The sequence below is a fragment of the Pseudophryne corroboree genome, chromosome 3, assembly GCF_028390025.1.
Source record: "Pseudophryne corroboree isolate aPseCor3 chromosome 3, aPseCor3.hap2, whole genome shotgun sequence".
Classification (NCBI taxonomy): domain Eukaryota; kingdom Metazoa; phylum Chordata; class Amphibia; order Anura; family Myobatrachidae; genus Pseudophryne; species Pseudophryne corroboree.
This window is the reverse complement of record NC_086446.1, coordinates 807571253-807598067: the sequence shown is the minus strand read 5'-3', so window position 1 is coordinate 807598067 and position 26815 is coordinate 807571253. Positions and strand designations below refer to the sequence as shown.

The 26815-nt window shown below is 52.3% G+C and overlaps 1 protein-coding gene across 2 annotated transcripts in view; it reads left to right on the top strand.

Annotated features, from left to right (window-relative positions):
• DENND10 (DENN domain containing 10) overlaps nucleotides 1-26815 on the top strand; it is a 65223-nt gene that overhangs the window by 27712 nt on the left and 10696 nt on the right. For both annotated transcript variants that reach the window (XM_063962708.1, XM_063962706.1), the window contains exon 7: nucleotides 19011-19118. In XM_063962708.1, the coding sequence (XP_063818778.1) occupies nucleotides 19011-19118 (108 nt within the window). The remainder of the gene's footprint in view (nucleotides 1-19010; nucleotides 19119-26815) is intronic.

The following is a 26815-nucleotide window of genomic DNA, read 5'->3' as shown; positions in this document are numbered from 1 at the left end:
ATATGTGCGGGAGGAGATAGGAGCAGTCTCTGTAGTCTCATACGTGCAGGAGGAGATAGGAGCAGTCTCTGTAGTCTCATACGTGCAGGAGGAGATAGGAGCAGTCTCTGTAGTCTCATACGTGCAGGAGGAGATAGGAGCAGTCTCTGTAGTCTCGTACGTGCAGGAGGAGATAGGAGCAGTCTCTGTAGTCTCGTACGTGCGGGAGGAGATAGGAGCAGTCTCTGTAGTCTCATACGTGCGGGAGGAGATAGGAGCCGTCTCTGTTGTCTCGTACGTGTGGGAGGAGATAGGAGCAGTCTCGTACGTGCAGAAGGAGATAGGAGCAGTCTTTGTAGTCTCATACGTGTGGGAGGAGATGGGAGCCGTCTCTCTAGTCTCGTACGTGTGGGAGGAGATAGGAGCAGTCTCGTACGTGCAGGAGGAGATAGGAGCAGTCTCTGTAGTCTCATACGTGCGGGAGGAGATAGGAGCCGTCTCTGTTGTCTCGTACGTGTGGGAGGAGATAGGAGCAGTCTCATACGTGCAGGAGGAGATAGGAGCAGTCTCTGTAGTCTCGTACGTGTGGGAGGAGATAGGAGCAGTCTCTGTAGTCTCATACGTGCGGGAAGAGATAGGAGCGGTCTCTGTAGTCTCATACGTGCGGGAGGAGATAGGAGCAGTCTCTAGTCTCGTACGTGTGGGAGGAGATAGGAGCAGTCTCGTACGTGCAGGAGGAGATAGGAGCAGTCTCTGTAGTCTCATACGTGCGGGAGGAGATAGGAGCCGTCTCTGTTGTCTCGTACGTGTGGGAGGAGATAGGAGCAGTCTCGTACGTGCAGAAGGAGATAGGAGCCGTCTCTGTAGTATCATACGTGTGGGAGGAGATAGGAGCAGTCTCGTACGTGCAGGAGGAGATAGGAGCAGTCTCTGTAGTCTCATACGTGTGGGAGGAGATAGGAGCAGTCTCTGTAGTCTCATACATGCGGGAGGAGATAGGAGCAGTCTCTGCAGTGTCATACGTGCGGGAGGAGATGGGAGCTGTCTCTGTAGTCTCATATGTGCAGGAGGAGATGGGAGTGGTCTCTGTAGTCTCATACGTGCAGGAGGAGATAGGAGCAGTCTCTGTAGTCTCATACGTGCAGGAGGAGATAGGAGCCGTCTCTGTAGTCTCATACGTGTGGGAGGAGATAGGAGCAGTCTCTGTAGTCTCATACGTGCAGGAGGAGATAGGAGCTGTCTCTGTAGTCTCATATGTGCAGGAGGAGATAGGAGCTGTCTCTGTAGTCTCATACGTGCGGGAGGAGATAGGAGCAGTCTCTGTAGTCTCATACGTGCAGGAGGAGATAGGAGCCGTCTCTGTAGTCTCATACGTGTGGGAGGAGATAGGAGCAGTCTCTGTAGTCTCATACGTGCAGGAGGAGGTAGGAGCTGTCTCTGTAGTCTCATATGTGCAGGAGGAGATAGGAGCTGTCTCTGTAGTCTCATATGTGCAGGAGGAGATAGGAGCCGTCTCTGTAGTCTCATACGTGCGGGAGGAGATAGGAGCAGTCACTGTAGTCTCATACGTGCGGGAGGAGATGGGAGTGGTCTCTGTAGTCTCATACGTGCGGGAGGAGATAGGAGCAGTCTCTGTAGTCTCATACGTGCGGGAGGAGATAGGAGCAGTCTCTGTAGTCTCATATGTGCAGGAGGAGATAGGAGCTGTCTCTGTAGTCTCATACGTGCAGGAGGAGATAGGAGCAGTCTCTGTAGTCTCATACGTGCGGGAGGAGATAGGAGCAGTCTCTGTAGTCTCATATGTGCAGGAGGAGATAGGAGCTGTCTCTGTAGTCTCATACGTGCAGGAGGAGATAGGAGCTGTCTCTGTAGTCTCATACGTGCGGGAGGAGATAGGAGCTGTCTCTGTAGTCTCATACGTGCGGGAGGAGATAGGAGCAGTCTCTGTAGTCTCATATGTGCAGGAGGAGATAGGAGCTGTCTCTGTAGTCTCATACGTGTGGGAGGAGATAGGAGCAGTCTCTGTAGTCTCATACGTGCAGGAGGAGATAGGAGCTGTCTCTGTAGTCTCATATGTGCAGGAGGAGATAGGAGCTGTCTCTGTAGTCTCATACGTGCGGGAGGAGATAGGAGCAGTCTCTGTAGCCTCATATGTGCAGGAGGAGATAGGAGCTGTCTCTGTAGTCTCATACGTGCAGGAGGAGATAGGAGCTGTCTCTGTAGTCTCATATGTGCAGGAGGAGATAGGAGCTGTCTCTGTAGTCTCATACGTGCAGGAGGAGATAGGAGCTGTCTCTGTAGTCTCATATGTGCAGGAGGAGATAGGAGCTGTCTCTGTAGTCTCATATGTGCAGGAGGAGATAGGAGCTGTCTCTGTAGTCTCATACGTGCGGGAGGAGATAGGAGCAGTCACTGTAGTCTCATACGTGCGGGAGGAGATGGGAGTGGTCTCTGTAGTCTCATACGTGCGGGAGGAGGTAGCAGCAGTCTCGTACGTGCAGGAGGAGATAGGAGCAGTCTCTGTAGTCTCGTACGTGCGGGAGGAGATAGGAGCAGTCTCTGCAGTGTCATACGTGCGGGAGGAGATAGGAGCAGTCTCTGTAGTCTCATACGTGCAGGAGGAGATGGGAGCAGTCTCTGTAGTCTCGTACGTGCGGGAGGAGATAGGAGCAGTCTCTGTAGTCTCGTACGTGCAGGAGGAGTTGGGAGCCGTCTCTGTACTCTCATACGTGCGGGAGGAGATAGGAGCAGTCTCTGTAGTCTCATACGTGCGGGAGGAGGTAGCAGCAGTCTCTGTAGTCTCGTACGTGCAGGAGGAGATAGGAGCAGTCTCTGTACTCTCATACGTGCAGGAGGAGATAGGAGCAGTCTCTGTAGTCTCATACGTGCGGGAGGAGATGGGAGCAGTCTCTGTACTCTCATACGTGCAGGAGGAGATAGGAGCAGTCTCTGTAGTTTCATATGTGCGGGAGGAGATAGGAGCAGTCTCTGTAGTCTCATACGTGCAGGAGGAGATAGGAGCAGTCTCTGTAGTCTCATACGTGCGGGAAGAGATAGGAGCGGTCTCTGTAGTCTCATACGTGCGGGAGGAGATAGGAGCAGTCTCTAGTCTCGTACGTGTGGGAGGAGATAGGAGCAGTCTCGTACGTGCGGGAGGAGATAGGAGCCGTCTCTGTTGTCTCGTACGTGTGGGAGGAGATAGGAGCAGTCTCGTACGTGCAGGAGGAGATAGGAGCAGTCTCTGTAGTCTCGTACGTGCAGGAGGAGATAGGAGCAGTCTCTGTAGTCTCGTACGTGCAGGAGGAGATAGGAGCAGTCTCTGTAGTCTCGTACGTGCAGGAGGAGTTGGGAGCCGTCTCTGTAGTCTCATACGTGCGGGAGGAGATGGGAGCAGTCTCTGTACTCTCATACGTGCAGGAGGAGATAGGAGCAGTCTCTGTACTCTCATACGTGCAGGAGGAGATAGGAGCAGTCTCTGTAGTTTCATATGTGCGGGAGGAGATAGGAGCGGTCTCTGTAGTCTCATACGTGCAGGAGGAGATAGGAGCAGTCTCTGTAGTCTCGTACGTGTGGGAGGAGATAGGAGCAGTCTCTGTAGTCTCATACGTGCGGGAAGAGATAGGAGCGGTCTCTGTAGTCTCATACGTGCGGGAGGAGATAGGAGCAGTCTCTAGTCTCGTACGTGTGGGAGGAGATAGGAGCAGTCTCTGTAGTCTCATACGTGCGGGAGGAGATAGGAGCAGTCTCTGTAGTCTCATACGTGCAGGAGGAGATAGGAGCTGTCTCTGTAGTCTCATACGTGCAGGAGGAGATAGGAGCAGTCTCTGTAGTCTCATACGTGCGGGAGGAGATAGGAGCAGTCTCGTACGTGCAGGAGATAGGAGCAGTCTCTGTAGCCTCAGGTGCAGGGGATAGGAGCAGTCTCTGTAGTCTCATACGTGCGGGAGGAGATAGGAGCAGTCTCGTACGTGCAGGAGATAGGAGCAGTCTCTGCAGTGTCATACGTGCGGGAGGAGATAGGAGCAGTCTCTGTAGTCTCATACGTGCGGGAGGAGATAGGAGCAGTCTCTGTAGTCTCATACATGCGGGAGGAGATAGGAGCAGTCTCTGTAGTCTCATACGTGTGGGATGAGATAGGAGCAGTCTCTGTAGTCTCATACATGCGGGATGAGATAGGAGCAGTCTCTGTAGTCTCATACATGCGGGAGGAGATAGGAGCAGTCTCTGTAGTCTCATACGTGCGGGAGGAGATAGGAGCCGTCTCTGTTGTCTCGTACGTGTGGGAGGAGATAGGAGCAGTCTCTGTAGTCTCGTACGTGCAGGAGGAGATAGGAGCAGTCTCTGTAGTGTCATACGTGCGGGAGGAGATAGGAGCCGTCTCTGTTGTCTCGTACGTGTGGGAGGAGATAGGAGCAGTCTCTGTAGTCTCATACATGCGGGAGGAGATAGGAGCAGTCTCTGTAGTGTCATACGTGTGGGAGGAGATAGGAGCAGTCTCTGTAGTCTCATACGTGCAGGAGGAGATAGGAGCAGTCTCTGTAGTCTCATACGTGCAGGAGGAGATAGAAGCAGTCTCTGTAGTCTCATACGTGTGGGAGGAGATAGGAGCAGTCTCTGTAGTCTCATATGTGCGGGATGAGATAGGAGCAGTCTCTGTAGTCTCGTACGTGCGGGAGGAGATAGGAGCAGTCTCTGTAGTCTCGTACGTGCAGGAGGAGATAGGAGCAGTCTCTGTAGTCTCATTTGTGCAGGAGGAGATAGGAGCAGTCTCGTACGTGCAGGAGATAGGAGCAGTCTTTGTAGTCTCAGGTGCAGGAGATAGGAGCAGTCTCTGTAGTCTCATATGTGCGGGAGGAGATGGGAGCAGTCTCTGTAGTCTCATATGTGCGGGAGGAGATAGGAGCAGTCTCTGTAGTCTCATACGTGTGGGAGGAGATAGGAGCAGTCTCTGGAGTCTCGTACGTGCAGGAGGAGATAGGAGCAGTCTCTGTAGTCTCGTACGTGCGGGAGGAGATAGGAGCAGTCTCTGTAGTCTCATACATGCGGGAGGAGATAGGAGCAGTCTCTGTAGTCTCATACGTGCAGGAGGAGATAGGAGCAGTCTCTGTAGTCTCATACGTGCGGGAGGAGATAGGAGCAGTCTCTGTAGTCTCATACGTGCGGGAGGAGATAGGAGCAGTCTCGTACGTGCAGGAGATAGGAGCAGTCTCTGTAGCCTCAGGTGCAGGGGATAGGAGCAGTCTCGTACGTGCAGGAGATAGGAGCAGTCTCTGCAGTGTCATACGTGCGGGAGGAGATAGGAGCAGTCTCTGTAGTCTCATACGTGCGGGAGGAGATAGGAGCAGTCTCTGTAGTCTCATACGTGCGGGAGGAGATAGGAGCAGTCTCTGTAGTCTCATACGTGCGGGAGGAGATAGGAGCAGTCTCGTACGTGCAGGAGATAGGAGCAGTCTTTGTAGTCTCAGGTGCAGGGGATAGGAGCAGTCTCTGTAGTCTCATACGTGCAGGAGGAGATAGGAGCAGTCTCGTACGTGCAGGAGGAGATGGGAGCAGTCTCTGTAGTCTCATACGTGCAGGAGGAGATAGGAGCAGTCTCTGTAGTCTCATACATGCGGGAGGAGATGGGAGCAGTCTCTGTAGTCTCATACGTGCAGGAGGAGATAGGAGCAGTCTCTGTAGTCTCATACATGCGGGAGGAGATAGGAGCAGTCTCTGTAGTGTCATACGTGCGGGAGGAGATAGGAGCAGTCTCTGTAGTCTCATACGTGCAGGAGGAGATAGGAGCAGTCTCTGTAGTCTCATACATGCGGGAGGAGATAGGAGCAGTCTCTGTAGTGTCATACGTGCGGGAGGAGATAGGAGCAGTCTCTGTAGTCTCATACGTGCGGGAGAAGATGGGAGCAGTCTCTGTAGTCTCATATGTGCGGGAGGAGATAGGAGCAGTCTCTGTAGTCTCGTACGTGCAGGAGGAGATAGGAGCAGTCTCTGTAGTCTCATACGTGCGGGAGGAGATAGGAGCAGTCTCTGTAGTCTCATACATGCGGGAGGAGATAGGAGCAGTCTCTGTAGTGTCATACGTGCGGGAGGAGATAGGAGCAGTCTCTGTAGTCTCGTACGTGCGGGAGAAGATGGGAGCAGTCTCTGTAGTCTCATATGTGCGGGAGGAGATAGGAGCAGTCTCTGTAGTCTCATACGTGCGGGAGGAGATAGGAGCAGTCTCGTACGTGCAGGAGGAGATGGGAGCAGTCTCATACGTGCGGGAGGAGATAGGAGCAGTCTCTGTAGTCTCATACGTGCAGGAGGAGATAGGAGCAGTCTCTGTAGTGTCATACGTGCGGGAGGAGATAGGAGCAGTCTCTGTAGTCTCATACGTGCAGGAGGAGATAGGAGCAGTCTCTGTAGTCTCATACATGCGGGAGGAGATAGGAGCAGTCTGTAGTCTCATACGTGCGGGAGGAGATAGGAGCAGTCTCGTACGTGCAGGAGGAGATGGGAGCAGTCTCTGTAGTCTCATACGTGCAGGAGGAGATAGGAGCAGTCTCTGTAGTCTCATACATGCGGGAGGAGATAGGAGCAGTCTCTGTAGTGTCATACGTGCGGGAGGAGATAGGAGCAGTCTCTGTAGTCTCATACGTGCAGGAGGAGATAGGAGCAGTCTCTGTAGTCTCATACGTGCAGGAGGAGATAGGAGCAGTCTCTGTAGTCTCATACATGCGGGAGGAGATAGGAGCAGTCTCTGTAGTCTCATACGTGCGGGAGGAGATAGGAGCAGTCTCGTACGTGCAGGAGGAGATGGGAGCAGTCTCTGTAGTCTCATACGTGCGGGAAGAGATATGAGCAGTCTCTGTAGTGTCATACGTGCGGGAGGAGATAGGTGCAGTCTCTGTAGTCTCATACGTGCGGGAGGAGATAGGAGCAGTCTCTGTAGTCTCATACGTGCAGGAGGAGATAGGAGCAGTCTCTGTAGTCTCATACGTGCGGGAGGAGATAGGAGCAGTCTCGTACGTGCAGGAGATAGGAGCAGTCTTTGTAGTCTCAGGTGCAGGGGATAGGAGCAGTCTCTGTAGTCTCATACGTGCAGGAGGAGATAGGAGCAGTCTCGTACGTGCAGGAGGAGATGGGAGCAGTCTCTGTAGTCTCATACGTGCAGGAGGAGATAGGAGCAGTCTCTGTAGTCTCATACATGCGGGAGGAGATAGGAGCAGTCTCTGTAGTGTCATACATGCGGGAGGAGATAGGAGCAGTCTCTGTAGTGTCATACGTGCGGGAGGAGATAGGAGCAGTCTCTGTAGTCTCGTACGTGCGGGAGAAGATGGGAGCAGTCTCTGTAGTCTCATATGTGCGGGAGGAGATAGGAGCAGTCTCTGTAGTCTCGTACGTGCAGGAGGAGATAGGAGCAGTCTCTGTAGTCTCATACATGCGGGAGGAGATAGGAGCAGTCTCTGTAGTGTCATACGTGCGGGAGGAGATAGGAGCAGTCTCTGTAGTCTCGTACGTGCGGGAGAAGATGGGAGCAGTCTCTGTAGTCTCATATGTGCGGGAGGAGATAGGAGCAGTCTCTGTAGTCTCGTACGTGCAGGAGGAGATAGGAGCAGTCTCTGTAGTCTCATACGTGCAGGAGGAGATAGGAGCAGTCTCTGTAGTCTCATACGTGCGGGAGGAGATAGGAGCAGTCTCTGCAGTCTCATACATGCGGGAGGAGATAGGAGCAGTCTCTGTAGTGTCATACGTGCAGGAGGAGATAGGAGCAGTCTCTGTAGTCTCGTACGTGCGGGAGAAGATGGGAGCAGTCTCTGTAGTCTCATATGTGCGGGAGGAGATAGGAGCAGTCTCTGTAGTCTCATACGTGCGGGAGGAGATAGGAGCAGTCTCGTACGTGCAGGAGGAGATGGGAGCAGTCTCTGTAGTCTCATACGTGCAGGAGGAGATGGGAGCAGTCTCTGTAGTCTCATACGTGCAGGAGGAGATAGGAGCAGTCTCTGTAGTGTCATACGTGCGGGAGGAGATAGGAGCAGTCTCTATAGTCTCATACGTGCAGGAGGAGATAGGAGCAGTCTCTGTAGTCTCATACATGCGGGAGGAGATAGGAGCAGTCTGTAGTCTCATACGTGCGGGAGGAGATAGGAGCAGTCTCGTACGTGCAGGAGGAGATGGGAGCAGTCTCTGTAGTCTCATACGTGCAGGAGGAGATAGGAGCAGTCTCTGTAGTCTCATACATGCGGGAGGAGATAGGAGCAGTCTCTGTAGTGTCATACGTGCGGGAGGAGATAGGAGCAGTCTCTGTAGTCTCATACGTGCAGGAGGAGATAGGAGCAGTCTCTGTAGTCTCATACGTGCAGGAGGAGATGGGAGCAGTCTCTGTAGTCTCATACATGCGGGAGGAGATAGGAGCAGTCTCTGTAGTCTCATACGTGCGGGAGGAGATAGGAGCAGTCTCGTACGTGCAGGAGGAGATGGGAGCAGTCTCTGTAGTCTCATACGTGCGGGAGGAGATATGAGCAGTCTCTGTAGTGTCATACGTGCGGGAGGAGATAGGTGCAGTCTCTGTAGTCTCATACGTGCGGGAGGAGATAGGAGCAGTCTCTGTAGTGTCATACGTGCGGGAGGAGATAGGAGCAGTCTCTGTAGTCTCATACATGCGGGAGGAGATAGGAGCAGTCTCTGTAGTCTCATACATGCGGGAGGAGATAGGAGCAGTCTCTGTAGTCTCATACGTGCGGGAGGAGATAGGAGCAGTCTCTGTAGTCTCATACGTGCAGGAGGAGATAGGAGCAGTCTCTGTAGTCTCATACATGCGGGAGGAGATAGGAGCAGTCTCTGTAGTCTCATACATGCGGGAGGAGATAGGAGCAGTCTCTGTAGTCTCATACGTGCAGGAGGAGATAGGAGCAGTCTCTGTAGTCTCATACGTGCGGGAGGAGATAGGAGCAGTCTCTGTAGTGTCATACGTGCGGGAGGAGATAGGAGCAGTCTCTGTAGTCTCATACATGCGGGAGGAGATAGGAGCAGTCTCTGTAGTCTCATACATGCGGGAGGAGATAGGAGCAGTCTCTGTAGTCTCATACGTGCAGGAGGAGATTGGAGCAGTCTCTGTAGTCTCATACATGCGGGAGGAGATAGGAGCAGTCTCTGTAGTCTCATACATGCGGGAGGAGATAGGAGCAGTCTCTGTAGTCTCATACGTGCAGGAGGAGATAGGAGCAGTCTCTGTAGTCTCATACATGCGGGAGGAGATAGGAGCAGTCTCTGTAGTGTCATACGTGCGGGAGGAGATAGGAGCAGTCTCTGTAGTCTCATACATGCGGGAGGAGATAGGAGCAGTCTCTGTAGTCTCATACATGCGGGAGGAGATAGGAGCAGTCTCTGTAGTGTCATACGTGCGGGAGGAGATAGGAGCAGTCTCTGTAGTCTCATACATGCGGGAGGAGATAGGAGCAGTCTCTGTAGTGTCATACGTGCGGGAGGAGATAGGAGCAGTCTCTGTAGTCTCGTACGTGCGGGAGGAGCTAGGAGCAGTCTCTGTAGTCTCATACGTGCAGGAGGAGATAGGAGCAGTCTCGTACGTGCAGGAGGAGATAGGAGCAGTCTCTGTAGTCTCATACATGCGGGAGGAGATAGGAGCAGTCTCTGTAGTCTCATACGTGCAGGAGGAGATAGGAGCAGTCTCCGTAGTGTTATACGTGCGGGAGGAGCTAGGAGCAGTCTCTGTAGTCTCATATGTGCGGGAGGAGATAGGAGCAGTCTCTGTAGTCTCATACGTGCAGGAGGAGATAGGAGCAGTCTCTGTAGTCTCATACGTGCGGGAGGAGATAGGAGCAGTCTCGTACGTGCAGGAGATAGGAGCAGTCTTTGTAGTCTCAGGTGCAGGGGATAGGAGCAGTCTCTGTAGTCTCATACGTGCAGGAGGAGATAGGAGCTGTCTCTGTAGTCTCATACGTGCAGGAGGAGATAGGAGCAGTCTCTGTAGTCTCATACGTGCGGGAGGAGATAGGAGCAGTCTCGTACGTGCAGGAGATAGGAGCAGTCTCTGTAGCCTCAGGTGCAGGGGATAGGAGCAGTCTCTGTAGTCTCATACGTGCGGGAGGAGATAGGAGCAGTCTCGTACGTGCAGGAGATAGGAGCAGTCTCTGCAGTGTCATACGTGCGGGAGGAGATAGGAGCAGTCTCTGTAGTCTCATACGTGCAGGAGGAGATAGGAGCAGTCTCTGTAGCCTCAGGTGCAGGGGATAGGAGCAGTCTCTGTAGTCTCATACGTGCGGGAGGAGATAGGAGCAGTCTCTAGTCTCATTCGTGCGGGAGGAGATAGGAGCAGTCTCGTACGTGCAGGAGGAGATAGGAGCAGTCTCTGTAGTCTCATACATGCGGGAGGAGATGGGAGCAGTCTCTGTAGTCTCATACGTGCAGGAGGAGATAGCAGTCTCTGTAGTCTCATACATGCGGGAGGAGATAGGAGCAGTCTCTGTAGTCTCATACGTGCAGGAGGAGATAGGAGCAGTCTCTGTAGTCTCATACGTGCAGGAGGAGATAGGAGCAGTCTCTGTAGTCTCATACATGCGGGAGGAGATAGGAGCAGTCTCTGTAGTGTCATACGTGCGGGAGGAGATAGGAGCAGTCTCTGCAGTGTCATACGTGCAGGAGGAGATAGGAGCAGTCTCTGCAGTGTCATACGTGCGGGAGGAGATAGGAGCAGTCTCGTACGTGCAGGAGGAGATAGGAGCAGTCTCTGTAGTCTCATACATGCGGGAGGAGATGGGAGCAGTCTCTGTAGTCTCATACGTGCAGGAGGAGATGGGAGCAGTCTCTGTAGTCTCATACGTGCAGGAGGAGATAGGAGCAGTCTCTGTAGTGTCATACGTGCGGGAGGAGATAGGAGCAGTCTCTGCAGTGTCATACGTGCGGGAGGAGATAGGAGCAGTCTCTGTAGTCTCATACGTGCAGGAGGAGATAGGAGCAGTCTCTGTAGTCTCATACGTGCAGGAGGAGATAGGAGCAGTCTCTGTAGTCTCATACGTGCGGGAGGAGATAGGAGCAGTCTCGTACGTGCAGGAGGAGATGGGAGCAGTCTCTGTAGTCTCATACGTGCGGGAGGAGATAGGAGCAGTCTCTGTAGTCTCATACATGCGGGAGGAGATAGGAGCAGTCTCTGTAGTCTCATACGTGCAGGAGGAGATAGGAGCAGTCTCGTACGTGCAGGAGGAGATAGGAGCAGTCTCTGTAGTCTCATACATGCGGGAGGAGATAGGAGCAGTCTCTGTAGTCTCATACATGCGGGAGGAGATAGGAGCAGTCTCTGTAGTCTCATACGTGCGGGAGGAGATAGGAGCAGTCTCTGTAGTCTCATACATGCGGGAGGAGATAGGAGCAGTCTCTGTAGTCTCATACGTGCAGGAGGAGATAGGAGCAGTCTCTGTAGTCTCATACATGCGGGAGGAGATAGGAGCAGTCTCTGTAGTCTCATACATGCGGGAGGAGATAGGAGCAGTCTCTGTAGTCTCATACGTGCAGGAGGAGATAGGAGCAGTCTCTGTAGTCTCATACGTGCAGGAGGAGATAGGAGCAGTCTCTGTAGTCTCATACATGCGGGAGGAGATAGGAGCAGTCTCTGTAGTCTCATACGTGCGGGAGGAGATAGGAGCAGTCTCTGTAGTCTCATACATGCGGGAGGAGATAGGAGCAGTCTCTGTAGTCTCATACGTGCAGGAGGAGATAGGAGCAGTCTCTGTAGTCTCATACATGCGGGAGGAGATAGGAGCAGTCTCTGTAGTCTCATACGTGCAGGAGGAGATAGGAGCAGTCTCGTACGTGCAGGAGGAGATAGGAGCAGTCTCTGTAGTCTCATACGTGCGGGAGGAGATAGGAGCAGTCTCTGTAGTCTCATACATGCGGGAGGAGATAGGAGCAGTCTCTGTAGTGTCATACGTGCAGGAGGAGATAGGAGCAGTCTCTGTAGTCTCATACATGCGGGAGGAGATAGGAGCAGTCTCTGTAGTGTCATACGTGCAGGAGGAGATAGGAGCTGTCTCTGTAGTCTCATACGTGCGGGAGGAGATAGCAGTCTCTGTAGTCTCATACGTGCGGGAGGAGATAGGAGCAGTCTCGTACGTGCAGGAGGAGATAGGAGCAGTCTCTGTAGTCTCATACGTGCAGGGGGAGATAGGAGCAGTCTCTGTAGTCTCATACGTGCGGGAGGAGATAGGAGCAGTCCCTGTAGTTTCATACCTGCTGGAAGAGATAGGAGCAGTCTCTGTAGTCTCACACCTGCTGGAAGAGATAGGAGCAGTCTCTGTAGTCTCACACCTGCTGGAAGAGATAGGAGCAGTCTCTGTAGTCTCATACGTGCTGGAAGAGATAGGAGCAGTCTCTGTAGTCTCACACCTGCTGGAAGAGATAGGAGCAGTCTCTGTAGTCTCATACGTGCTGGAAGAGATAGGAGCAGTCTCTGTAGTCTCACACCTGCTGGAAGAGATAGGAGCAGTCTCTGTAGTCTCATACCTGCTGGAAGAGATAGGAGCAGTCTCTGTAGTCTCATACGTGCGGGAGGAGATAGGAGCAGTCTCTGTAGTCTCACACCTGCTGGAAGAGATAGGAGCAGTCTCTGTAGTCTCATACATGCGGGAGGAGATAGGAGCAGTCTCTGTAGTCTCATACATGCGGGAGGAGATAGGAGCAGTCTCTGTAGTCTCATACATGCGGGAGGAGATAGGAGCAGTCTCTGTAGTCTCATACGTGCAGGAGGAGATAGGAGCAGTCTCTGTAGTCTCATACGTGCGGGAGGAGATAGGAGCAGTCTCTGTAGTCTCATACATGCGGGAGGAGATAGGAGCAGTCTCTGTAGTCTCATACGTGCAGGAGGAGATAGGAGCAGTCTCTGTAGTCTCATACATGCGGGAGGAGATAGGAGCAGTCTCTGTAGTGTCATACGTGCGGGAGGAGATAGGAGCAGTCTCTGTAGTCTCATACATGCGGGAGGAGATAGGAGCAGTCTCTGTAGTCTCATACATGCGGGAGGAGATAGGAGCAGTCTCTGTAGTCTCATACATGCGGGAGGAGATAGGAGCAGTCTCTGTAGTCTCATACATGCGGGAGGAGATAGGAGCAGTCTCTGTAGTCTCATACGTGCAGGAGGAGATAGGAGCAGTCTCTGTAGTCTCATACATGCGGGAGGAGATAGGAGCAGTCTCTGTAGTCTCATACATGCGGGAGGAGATAGGAGCAGTCTCTGTAGTCTCATACGTGCAGGAGGAGATAGGAGCAGTCTCTGTAGTCTCATACATGCGGGAGGAGATAGGAGCAGTCTCTGTAGTGTCATACGTGCGGGAGGAGATAGGAGCAGTCTCTGTAGTCTCATACATGCGGGAGGAGATAGGAGCAGTCTCTGTAGTCTCATACATGCGGGAGGAGATAGGAGCAGTCTCTGTAGTGTCATACGTGCGGGAGGAGATAGGAGCAGTCTCTGTAGTCTCATACATGCGGGAGGAGATAGGAGCAGTCTCTGTAGTCTCATACATGCGGGAGGAGATAGGAGCAGTCTCTGTAGTGTCATTCGTGCGGGAGGAGATAGGAGCAGTCTCTGTAGTCTCGTACGTGCGGGAGGAGCTAGGAGCAGTCTCTGTAGTCTCATATGTGCGGGAGGAGATAGGAGCAGTCTCTGTAGTCTCATACGTGCAGGAGGAGATAGGAGCAGTCTCCGTAGTGTTATACGTGCGGGAGGAGCTAGGAGCAGTCTCTGTAGTCTCATATGTGCGGGAGGAGATAGGAGCAGTCTCTGTAGTCTCATACGTGCAGGAGGAGATAGGAGCAGTCTCTGTAGTCTCATACGTGCGGGAGGAGATAGGAGCAGTCTCGTACGTGCAGGAGATAGGAGCAGTCTTTGTAGTCTCAGGTGCAGGGGATAGGAGCAGTCTCTGTAGTCTCATACGTGCAGGAGGAGATAGGAGCTGTCTCTGTAGTCTCATACGTGCAGGAGGAGATAGGAGCAGTCTCTGTAGTCTCATACGTGCGGGAGGAGATAGGAGCAGTCTCGTACGTGCAGGAGATAGGAGCAGTCTCTGTAGCCTCAGGTGCAGGGGATAGGAGCAGTCTCTGTAGTCTCATACGTGCGGGAGGAGATAGGAGCAGTCTCGTACGTGCAGGAGATAGGAGCAGTCTCTGCAGTGTCATACGTGCGGGAGGAGATAGGAGCAGTCTCTGTAGTCTCATACGTGCAGGAGGAGATAGGAGCAGTCTCTGTAGCCTCAGGTGCAGGGGATAGGAGCAGTCTCTGTAGTCTCATACGTGCGGGAGGAGATAGGAGCAGTCTCTAGTCTCATTCGTGCGGGAGGAGATAGGAGCAGTCTCGTACGTGCAGGAGGAGATAGGAGCAGTCTCTGTAGTCTCATACATGCGGGAGGAGATGGGAGCAGTCTCTGTAGTCTCATACGTGCAGGAGGAGATAGCAGTCTCTGTAGTCTCATACATGCGGGAGGAGATAGGAGCAGTCTCTGTAGTGTCATACGTGCGGGAGGAGATAGGAGCAGTCTCTGCAGTGTCATACGTGCAGGAGGAGATAGGAGCAGTCTCTGCAGTGTCATACGTGCGGGAGGAGATAGGAGCAGTCTCGTACGTGCAGGAGGAGATAGGAGCAGTCTCTGTAGTCTCATACATGCGGGAGGAGATGGGAGCAGTCTCTGTAGTCTCATACGTGCAGGAGGAGATGGGAGCAGTCTCTGTAGTCTCATACGTGCAGGAGGAGATAGGAGCAGTCTCTGTAGTGTCATACGTGCGGGAGGAGATAGGAGCAGTCTCTGCAGTGTCATACGTGCGGGAGGAGATAGGAGCAGTCTCTGTAGTCTCATACGTGCAGGAGGAGATAGGAGCAGTCTCTGTAGTCTCATACGTGCAGGAGGAGATAGGAGCAGTCTCTGTAGTCTCATACGTGCGGGAGGAGATAGGAGCAGTCTCGTACGTGCAGGAGGAGATGGGAGCAGTCTCTGTAGTCTCATACGTGCGGGAGGAGATAGGAGCAGTCTCTGTAGTCTCATACATGCGGGAGGAGATAGGAGCAGTCTCTGTAGTCTCATACGTGCAGGAGGAGATAGGAGCAGTCTCGTACGTGCAGGAGGAGATAGGAGCAGTCTCTGTAGTCTCATACATGCGGGAGGAGATAGGAGCAGTCTCTGTAGTCTCATACGTGCGGGAGGAGATAGGAGCAGTCTCTGTAGTCTCATACATGCGGGAGGAGATAGGAGCAGTCTCTGTAGTCTCATACGTGCAGGAGGAGATAGGAGCAGTCTCTGTAGTCTCATACATGCGGGAGGAGATAGGAGCAGTCTCTGTAGTCTCATACATGCGGGAGGAGATAGGAGCAGTCTCTGTAGTCTCATACGTGCAGGAGGAGATAGGAGCAGTCTCTGTAGTCTCATACGTGCAGGAGGAGATAGGAGCAGTCTCTGTAGTCTCATACATGCGGGAGGAGATAGGAGCAGTCTCTGTAGTCTCATACGTGCAGGAGGAGATAGGAGCAGTCTCGTACGTGCAGGAGGAGATAGGAGCAGTCTCTGTAGTCTCATACGTGCGGGAGGAGATAGGAGCAGTCTCTGTAGTCTCAAACATGCGGGAGGAGATAGGAGCAGTCTCTGTAGTGTCATACGTGCAGGAGGAGATAGGAGCAGTCTCTGTAGTCTCATACATGCGGGAGGAGATAGGAGCAGTCTCTGTAGTGTCATACGTGCAGGAGGAGATAGGAGCTGTCTCTGTAGTCTCATACGTGCGGGAGGAGATAGGAGCAGTCTCTGTAGTGTCATACGTGCGGGAGGAGATAGGAGCAGTCTCTGTAGTCTCATATGTGCGGGAGGAGATAGGAGCAGTCTCTGTAGTCTCATACGTGCGGGAGGAGATAGGAGCAGTCTCGTACGTGCAGGAGGAGATAGGAGCAGTCTCTGTAGTCTCATACGTGCAGGGGGAGATAGGAGCAGTCTCTGTAGTCTCATACGTGCGGGAGGAGATAGGAGCAGTCCCTGTAGTTTCATACCTGCTGGAAGAGATAGGAGCAGTCTCTGTAGTCTCATACCTGCTGGAAGAGATAGGAGCAGTCTCTGTAGTCTCATACCTGCTGGAAGAGATAGGAGCAGTCTCTGTAGTCTCACACCTGCTGGAAGAGATAGGAGCAGTCTCTGTAGTCTCATACCTGCTGGAAGAGATAGGAGCAGTCTCTGTAGTCTCACACCTGCTGGAAGAGATAGGAGCAGTCTCTGTAGTCTCACACCTGCTGGAAGAGATAGGAGCAGTCTCTGTAGTCTCACACCTGCTGGAAGAGATAGGAGCAGTCTCTGTAGTCTCATACGTGCTGGAAGAGATAGGAGCAGTCTCTGTAGTCTCACACCTGCTGGAAGAGATAGGAGCAGTCTCTGTAGTCTCATACATGCGGGAGGAGATAGGAGCAGTCTCTGTAGTCTCATACGTGCGGGAGGAGATAGGAGCAGTCTCTGTAGTCTCATACATGCGGGAGGAGATAGGAGCAGTCTCTGTAGTCTCATACGTGCAGGAGGAGATAGGAGCAGTCTCTGTAGTCTCATACATGCGGGAGGAGATAGGAGCAGTCTCTGTAGTCTCATACGTGCAGGAGGAGATAGGAGCAGTCTCGTACGTGCAGGAGGAGATAGGAGCAGTCTCTGTAGTCTCATACGTGCGGGAGGAGATAGGAGCAGTCTCTGTAGTCTCATACATGCGGGAGGAGATAGGAGCAGTCTCTGTAGTGTCATACGTGCAGGAGGAGATAGGAGCAGTCTCTGTAGTCTCATACATGCGGGAGGAGATAGGAGCAGTCTCTGTAGTGTCATACGTGCAGGAGGAGATAGGAGCTGTCTCTGTAGTCTCATACGTGCGGGAGGAGATAGGAGCAGTCTCTGTAGTGTCATACGTGCGGGAGGAGATAGGAGCAGTCTCTGTAGTCTCATATGTGCGGGAGGAGATAGGAGCAGTCTCTGTAGTCTCATACGTGCGGGAGGAGATAGGAGCAGTCTCGTACGTGCAGGAGGAGATAGGAGCAGTCTCTGTAGTCTCATACGTGCAGGGGGAGATAGGAGCAGTCTCTGTAGTCTCATACGTGCGGGAGGAGATAGGAGCAGTCCCTGTAGTTTCATACCTGCTGGAAGAGATAGGAGCAGTCTCTGTAGTCTCATACCTGCTGGAAGAGATAGGAGCAGTCTCTGTAGTCTCATACCTGCTGGAAGAGATAGGAGCAGTCTCTGTAGTCTCATACATGCGGGAGGAGATAGGAGCAGTCTCTGTAGTCTCATACATGCGGGAGGAGATAGGAGCAGTCTCTGTAGTGTCATACGTGCAGGAGGAGATAGGAGCTGTCTCTGTAGTCTCATACGTGCGGGAGGAGATAGGAGCAGTCTCTGTAGTGTCATACGTGCGGGAGGAGATAGGAGCAGTCTCTGTAGTCTCATATGTGCGGGAGGAGATAGGAGCAGTCTCTGTAGTCTCATACGTGCGGGAGGAGATTGGAGCAGTCTCGTACGTGCAGGAGGAGATAGGAGCAGTCTCTGTAGTCTCATACGTGCAGGGGGAGATAGGAGCAGTCTCTGTAGTCTCATACATGCGGGAGGAGATAGGAGCAGTCTCTGTAGTCTCATACGTGCAGGAGGAGATAGGAGCAGTCTCTGTAGTCTCATACATGCGGGAGGAGATAGGAGCAGTCTCTGTAGTCTCATACGTGCAGGAGGAGATAGGAGCAGTCTCGTACGTGCAGGAGGAGATAGGAGCAGTCTCTGTAGTCTCATACGTGCGGGAGGAGATAGGAGCAGTCTCTGTAGTCTCATACATGCGGGAGGAGATAGGAGCAGTCTCTGTAGTCTCATACATGCGGGAGGAGATAGGAGCAGTCTCTGTAGTGTCATACGTGCAGGAGGAGATAGGAGCTGTCTCTGTAGTCTCATACGTGCGGGAGGAGATAGGAGCAGTCTCTGTAGTGTCATACGTGCGGGAGGAGATAGGAGCAGTCTCTGTAGTCTCATATGTGCGGGAGGAGATAGGAGCAGTCTCTGTAGTCTCATACGTGCGGGAGGAGATTGGAGCAGTCTCGTACGTGCAGGAGGAGATAGGAGCAGTCTCTGTAGTCTCATACGTGCAGGGGGAGATAGGAGCAGTCTCTGTAGTCTCATACGTGCGGGAGGAGATAGGAGCAGTCCCTGTAGTTTCATACCTGCTGGAAGAGATAGGAGCAGTCTCTGTAGTCTCATACCTGCTGGAAGAGATAGGAGCAGTCTCTGTAGTCTCATACCTGCTGGAAGAGATAGGAGCAGTCTCTGTAGTCTCACACCTGCTGGAAGAGATAGGAGCAGTCTCTGTAGTCTCATACCTGCTGGAAGAGATAGGAGCAGTCTCTGTAGTCTCACACCTGCTGGAAGAGATAGGAGCAGTCTCTGTAGTCTCACACCTGCTGGAAGAGATAGGAGCAGTCTCTGTAGTCTCACACCTGCTGGAAGAGATAGGAGCAGTCTCTGTAGTCTCATACGTGCTGGAAGAGATAGGAGCAGTCTCTGTAGTCTCACACCTGCTGGAAGAGATAGGAGCAGTCTCTGTAGTCTCATACCTGCTGGAAGAGATAGGAGCAGTCTCTGTAGTCTCATACGTGCGGGAGGAGATAGGAGCAGTCTCTGTAGTCTCATACATGCGGGAGGAGATAGGAGCAGTCCCTGTAGTCTCATACCTGCTGGAAGAGATAGGAGCAGTCTCTGTAGTCTCATACGTGCGGGAGGAGATAGGAGCATTTTCTGTAGTCTCATACGTGCGGGAGGAGATAGGAGCAGTCTCTGTAGTCTCATACGTGCGGGAGGAGATAGGAGCAGTCCCTGTAGTGTCATACGTGCTGGAAGAGATAGGAGCAGTCTCTGTAGTCTCATACGTGCGGGAGGAGATAGGAGCAGTCCCTGTAGTCTCATACCTGCTGGAAGAGATAGGAGCAGTCTCTGTAGTCTCATACGTGCGGGAGGAGATAGGAGCAGTCTCTGTAGTGGTTTATGCCTCATTGTCAGTTTTCTTTGCAGGATATATTGCCGGCTTCCATAACTCTGATGTCAGCAATCGCCCCGACCTCTACGACGTCTATGTGAACTTGGCGGAGAGCAGCATTTCTGTGTCTCAGAGTGCAAAAGGTAATATTCCCCCCCACCCCCCTCCCCCATAGTGTAAGCTTCTGCCATAGCGTTACTCCGATACCTGGTCTCTGCAGCCTTGTACCAATTCAATTATAGGGGGGTCATTCAGACCTGATTGCTCGCTAGCAGTTTTTTGCAGCGCTGCGATCAGATAGTCGCCGCCTATAGGGGAGGGTATTTTCGTTTTGCGATCGCATGTGCAGCCGAGCGGTACAAAAAAGTTTTGTGCAGTTTCTGAGTTGCTCAGAACTTACTCAGCCGCTGCGATCACATCAGCCTGTCCGGGCCCGGAATTTACATCAGACACCCGCCCTGCAAACACCTGGACACGCCTGCGTTTTTCCAACCACTCCCAGAAAACGGTCAGTTGCCACCCACAAACGCCCTCTTCCTGTCATCTCCTTGTGATCGGCTGTGCGAATGGATTCTTTGTAAAATCCATCACACAGCAACGATCCGCTCTGTACCCGTACAGCCCACCTGCGCATTGCGGTGCATGCGCAGTTCTGACCTGACCACAGCGCAGCAAAAAAACCTAGCGTGCAATCGGGTCTGAATGACCCCCATAGTCCCAGAGTCCTGTGCCCATGTCACGCACACTGCGGAGATCCCGCTCAGAGGCTCCATCTTCAGTTACCTGCACAGGAGCCAGATGTCCCCGCTCGGCACTCGGCAGAAGCACTTTAGCAGGGACTATGTCGTCTGGTCGTGGTTGGTGTCATCTGAGACTACGGGCCCGATCCAGAGGTGACGCAATTCATGTGCGGCTGCAATTTCTCCTGGATTCTCATGTGCGAACACATGAAAATGTCATTTTGAGCGTTCCCCTGGTGCACTACCGCGCTGCGGATTGAGCAATCCGTGCAATGCCCACTCTGCATATCTGGACAATGCTTAGCAGCGCTGGGGATCTGATCCCTCCACCATCAAAGCACCATCGGTCACAACATGGAGACCGCAAGCCGCCCCTGTCCGACGCAGCCTCCCTGGTGTCTTTTCAACTTTTAAAATATATATATGCTGTGACTGCCGTGCTGCAAAAGAGATCTCGGCCACATGACAGGACACGCCCATGCCACTCCCCTAACACCCATGCAATGACTTCAGGTCCCCTCCTAGTCTCCGCAGATTCTGTCTTAAGTCAGTGATGCAGTAACAAATGCATGCAGCATTGCACACACGGTAACACATAATCAATGGACTGCGCAAACATGGGCGCTGTGTGTGGTGGCTGAAGCTGCTTTGTCTGTGATTGCAGTGAGGGTTTTATTGTAAAAAGAGGGAACAGGGCAGTCCTAGGAGAAAGCAGTTGTTAGTGAATACGAGAAGTGGGACAGGTAAGTGCATTTAGGTGCCACTGTTTGCCTGTGGATTTGGGTATGTGTGTGGTGGGGACATGAGGGGTATGTAGAGCGTGGCAACCAAGTTAGAGAAAATACAGCTGGAAAGAAGACCAGGTCTAGGGCGGTGTCCATCACGGGGTCTGTGGATGACATTTCAGTCAGCAGCAATGGTGAGATCGCATAGTGTTGACAGTGGGCTAAGAAATTGGTGAGAGAGGAGGCATGGATCTTCTCCAGGACACCAGGTTTGCCCCATGTCAGTTTTTGGTCCAAATCTCCTGTTCCCACTGTCCCATAAAAATATTGGCGTAACTTGGTGTGAAACTGGTGCCCATAGCAGTGCCCAATTTCTGCAACTAAAATTCATCTTTAAATAGAAAATGGTTGTTTAAAAGAATAAAACTGATGCCTTTGATTAATAAGTCTGAGATTTGGACTACGTTCTGATTCCATCAGTGATGTAGTGTCCTGTTCATATTCAGTCATATTCAGTAGATTGGCGGTAGGCGAGTCAATGTCCGATACTGCCAGTCTGCCTAGAGGAAAATAAGAATTTACTCACCGGTAATTCTATTTCTCGTAGTCCGTAGTGGATGCTGGGGACTCCGTAAGGACCATGGGGAATAGACGGCTCCGCAGGAGACTGGGCACATCTAAAGAAAGATTTAGGACTACCTGGTGTGCACTGGCTCCTCCCCCTATGACCCTCCTCCAAGCCTCAGTTAGGACACTGTGCCCGGAAGAGCTGACACAATAAGGAAGGATTTTGAATCCCGGGTAAGAGTCATACCAGCCACACCAATCACACCGTACAACTCGTGATAGGAACCCTGGTTAACAGTATGATAACAACGGAGCCTCTGAACAGATGGCTCGCAATAACAACCCGATTTGAGTAACAATAACTATTTACAAGTACTGCAGACAATCCGCACTTGGGATGGGCGCCCAGCATCCACTACGGACTACGAGAAATAGAATTACCGGTGAGTAAATTCTTATTTTCTCTGACGTCCTAGTGGATGCTGGGGACTCCGTAAGAACCATGGGGATTATACGAAAGCTCCCAAACGGGCGGGAGAGTGCGGATGACTCTGCAGCACCGAATGAGAGAACTCCAGGTCCTCCTCAGCCAGCGTATCAAATTTGTAGAATTTTGCAAACGTGTTTGCCCCTGACCAAGCAGCAGCTCGGCAAAGTTGTAAAGCCGAGACCCCTCGGGCAGCCGCCCAAGATGAGCCCACCTTCCTTGTGGAATGGGCTTTTACAGATTTAGGCTGCGGTAATCCCACCGCAGAATGCACCAGCTGAATAGTGCTACAAATCCAGCGCGCGATAGTCTGCTTAGAAGCAGGAGCACCCAGCTTGTTGGGTGCATATAGAATAAACAGCGAGTCAGTTTGGAAACATACATTTTCAGGGCCCTGACCACGTCCAGTAACTTGGAATCCTCCAAGTCCCTAGTAGCCGCAGGCACCACAATAGGTTGGTTCAAGTGAAAAGCTGATACCACCTTCGGGAGAAACTGAGGACGAGTCCTCAACTTTGCTCTTTCCATATGGAGAATAAGATAAGGGCTTTTACACGACAAAGCCGCCAATTCTGATACACGCCTGGCCGAAGCCAGGGCCAACAGCATGACCACTTTCCACGTGAGATATTTCAAATCCACAGTCTTAAATGGCTCAAACCAATGTGATTTCAGGAAGCCCAAAACCACATTGAGATCCCAAGGTGCCACCGGGGGCACAAAAGGAGGCTGTATATGCAGAACTCCTTTGACAAAAGTCTGAACTTCAGGCAGTGAAGCCAGTTCTTTCTGGAAGAAAATCGACAGAGCCGAAATCTGGACCTTAATGGACCCCAATTTGAGGCCCAACGTAACCCCTGTTTGCAGGAAATGCAGGAATCGACCCAGATTAAATTCCTCCGTTGGGGCCTTCCTGGCCTCACACCAAGCAACATATTTCCGCCAAATGCAGTGATAATGTTTTGCAGTGACATCCTTCCTGGCTTTGATCAGGGTAGGGATGACTTCCTCCGGAATGCCTTTTTCCTTCAGGATCCGGTGTTCAACCGCCATGCCGTCAAACGCAGCCGCGGTAAGTCTTGGAACAGGCAGGGCCCCTGCTGCAGCAGGTCCCGCCTTAGCGGTAGAGGCCATGGGTCCTCTGACAGCATTTCTTGAAGTTCCGGGTACCAAGCTCTTCTTGGCCAATCCGGAACCACGAGTATAGTTTTCACTCCTCGCTTTCGTATTATTCTCAGTACCTTTGGAATGAGAGGCAGAGGAGGACACACACAAACCGACTGGTACACCCACGGTGTTACTAGAACGTCCACAGCGATCGCCTGAGGGTCCCTTGACCTGGCGCAATTATCTTTTCAGCTTTTTGTTGAGGCGGGACGCCATCATGTCCACCTGTGGTCTTTCCCAACGGTTTACCATCATTTGGAAGACTTCTGGATGAAGTCCCCACTCTCCCGGGTGGAGGTCGTGCCTGCTGAGGAAGTCTGCTTCCCAGTTGTCCACTCCCGGAATGAACACTGCTGACAGTGCTAACACGTGATTTTCTGCCCATCGGAGAATCCTTGTGGCTTCTGCCATTGCCCTCCTGCTTCTTGTGTCGCCCTGTCTGTTTACATGGGCGACCGCCGTAATGTTGTCTGATTGGATCAGTACCGGCTGGTTCTGAAGCAGGGGTCCTGCTTGGCTTAGGGCATTGTAAATGGCCCTTAGCTCCAGAATATTTATGTGAAGTGAACTCTCCTGAGTTGACCACAGTCCTTGGAAATTTCTTCCCTGTGTGACTGCACCCCAGCCTCGAAGGCTGGCATCCGTGGTCACCAGGACCCAGTCCTGTATTCCGAATCTGCAGCCCTCTAGTAGATGAGCCCTCTGCAGCCACCACAGCAGCGACACCATGGTCCTTGCCGACAGGGTTATCCGCTGCTGCATCTGGAGATGGGACCCGGACCATTTGTCCAGCAGGTCCCACTGGAAAATCCTTGCGTGGAACCTTCCGAATGGAATTGCTTCGTACGAAGCTACCATTTTCCCCAGGACTCGTGTGCAGTGATGTACCGACACCTGTCCCGGTTTTAGGATGTCTCTGACTAGAGATGACAATTCCTCGGCTTTTTCCACTGGAAGAAACACTTTTTTCTGGTCTGTCCAGAATCATTCCCAGGAACAGAAGACGTGTCGTCGGGACCAGCTGTGACTTTGGAATATTGAGAATCCAGCCATGCTGTTGTAGCACTTCCCGAGAAAGTGCTACCCCCACTACCAACTGTTCCTTGGACCTCGCCTTTATCAGGAGATCGTCCAAGTACGGGATAATTAAAACTCCCTTCTTGCGAAGGAGTATCATCATTTCGGCCATTACCTTGGTAAAGACCCTCGGTGCCGTGGATAACCCAAATGGCAGCGTCTGGAACTGATAGTGACAGTCCTGTACCACAAATCTGAGGTACTCCTGGTGCTGAGGGTAAATGGGGACATGCAGGTACGCATCCTTGATGTCCAGGGATACCTTGTAATCCCCCTCATCCAGGCTTGCAATAACCGCCCTGAGCGATTCCATCTTGAACTTGAATCTTTTGATATAAGTGTTCAAGGCTTTTAAATTTAAGATGGGTCTCACCGAACCGTCCGGTTTCGGTACCACAAACATTGTGGAATAGTAACCCTTTCCTTGTTGAAGGAGGGGTACCTTGACAATCACTTGCTGTGAATACAGTTTTTGAATAGCCACCAACACTGCCTCCCTGGCAGAGGGAGTTGCCGGTAAGGCAGATTTTAGGAAACGGCGGGGGGGGGGGGGGGGGGACGTCTCGAATTCCAGCCTGTACCCCTGAGATACTACTTGAAGGACCCAGGGATCCACCTGTGAGAGAGCCCACTGGGCGCTGAAATTCCTGAGACGGGCCCCCACCGTACCCGGGTCCGCCTGAGCAGCCCCAGCGTCATGCTGTGGACTTACCGGACGCAGGGGAGGACTTCTGCTCCTGGGAACTAGATGTGTGTTGCAGCTTTTTTCCTCTACCTTTGCCTCTCGGCAGAAAGGATGAGCCTCTAGCCCTCTTATTTTTCTGGGGCCGAAAGGACTGTACCTGATAATACGGTGCTTTCTTTTGCTGTGGGGTAGCCTGTGGCAAAAAGGTCGATTTCCCAGCAGTAGCTGTGGAAACGAGGTCTGAAAGACCATCCCCAAACAGTTCCACCCCCTTATAGGGCAAACTTCCATGTGCCGCTTCGAGTCGGCATCGCCTGACCATTGCCGTGTCCATAACCCCCTTCTGGCGGCAATGGACATAGCGCTTATTTTTGATGCCAGCCGGCACATATCCCTCTGTGCATCACGCATGTATAAGATGGCGTCTTTTATATGCTCAATCGTCAGCAAAATATTGTCCCTATCCATAGTATCAATATTATCTGACAGGGAATCTGACCACGCAGCAGCAGCACTGCACATCCATGCCGATGCAATAGCGGGTCTCAATATAATGCCAGTGTGTGTGTATATAGCTTTTAGGGTATTTTCCTGCTTTCTGTCAGCTGGTTCCTTTAGGGCGGCCGTATCCGGAGACGGTAGTGCCACCTTTTTTGATAAGCGTGTCAGCGCTTTATCTACCCTAGGGGGTGTTTCCCAACGTGACCTATCCTCTGGCGGGAAAGGGTACGCTGCCAATAACAGTTTAGAAATTATCAATTTCTTATCGGGGGAAGTCCACGCTTCCTCACACACCTCATTTAATTCCTCAGATGCAGGAAAAACTACTGGTAGTTTTTTCTCACCAAACATAATACCCTTTTTTGTGGTACCGGGGGTATTATCAGAAATGTGTAATACATTTTTCATTGCCTCAATCATGTAACGGGTGGACCTATTGGAGGGTACACTAGTCTCATCGTCGTCGATACTGGAGTCAGTATCCGTGTCGACATCAGTATCTGTCATTTGAGGTAGCGGGCGTTTTAAAGCCCCTGATGACATTTGAGACGCTGGAACAGGCACAAGCTGAGTAGCCGGCTGTCCTATGTCGTCAAACCTTTTATTTAAGGAGCTGACACTGTCACGTAATTCCTTCCATAAGTCCATCCACACAGTTGTCGACCCCGCAGGGGGTGACATCACATTCACAGGCATTTGCTCCGCCTCCACATCATTATCCTCATCATACAAGTCGACACAGCAGGACCGACACACAGCACTCACACAGGGAATGCGACAGAGGACAGGACCCCACAAAGCCCTTTGGGGAGACAGAGGGAGAGTATGCCAGCACACACCAGAGCGCTATATACCACAGGGATCTCACCTATAGTGTTTTCCCTTATAGCTGCATATATATCTTATACTGCGCCTAAATTTGTGTTCCCCCCCCTCTCTTTTTTACCCTTTCTGTAGTGCAGGACTGCAGGGGAGAGCCAGGGAGCGATCCTTCCAGCGGAGCTGTGAGGGAAAATGGCGCCAGTGTGCTGAGGGAGATGGCTCCGCCCCTTTTTCGGCGGGCTTTCTCCCGCTTTTTTAAAACGTCTGGCAGGGGTTAATTTACACCTATATAGCCCCTGGGGTTATATATGGTGTTAGTTTTGCCAGCCAAGGTGTAAATATTGCTGCTCAGGACGCCCCCCACCAGTGCCCTGCACCCATCAGTGACCGCAGTGTGTGGTGTGCATGAGGAGCAATGGCGCACAGCTGCAGTGCTGTGCGCTACCTTGGAGAAGACAGAAGTCTTCAGCCGCCGATTTTCCGGACCTTCTTGCTTCTGGCTCTGTAAGGGGGGCGGCGGCGCGGCTCCGGGAACGGACGACGAGGTCGGGTCCTGTGTTCGATCCCTCTGGAGCTAATGGTGTCCAGTAGCCTAAGAAGCACAAGCTACCACCAGTTAGGTAGGTTCGCTTCTTCTCCCCTTAGTCCCTCGCTGCAGTGAGCCTGTTGCCAGCAGGTCTCACTGAAAATAAAAAACCTAACAAACACTTTCTTCCTAGGAGCTCAGGAGAGCCCCTAGTGTGCATCCAGCTCGGCCGGGCACAGAAACTGAGGCTTGGAGGAGGGTCATAGGGGGAGGAGCCAGTGCACACCAGATAGTCCTAAATCTTCTTTAGAGTGTCCAGTCTCCTGCGGAGCCGTCTATTCCCCATGGTCCTTACGGAGTCCCCAGCATCCACTAGGACGTCAGAGAAATAAAGGGTTCTTATGTACTGTAGAAGGTATAGAACTCCCCCTCCTTTGATGTGATAAGTGCCCTGCGCTACGGTCACTTTCCGACCAATTCTGGATGCGTCGTGTGAGAATAAGATGCTGTGTGAGGTGGAGCACGGGGCTGTCGGTACCTGCT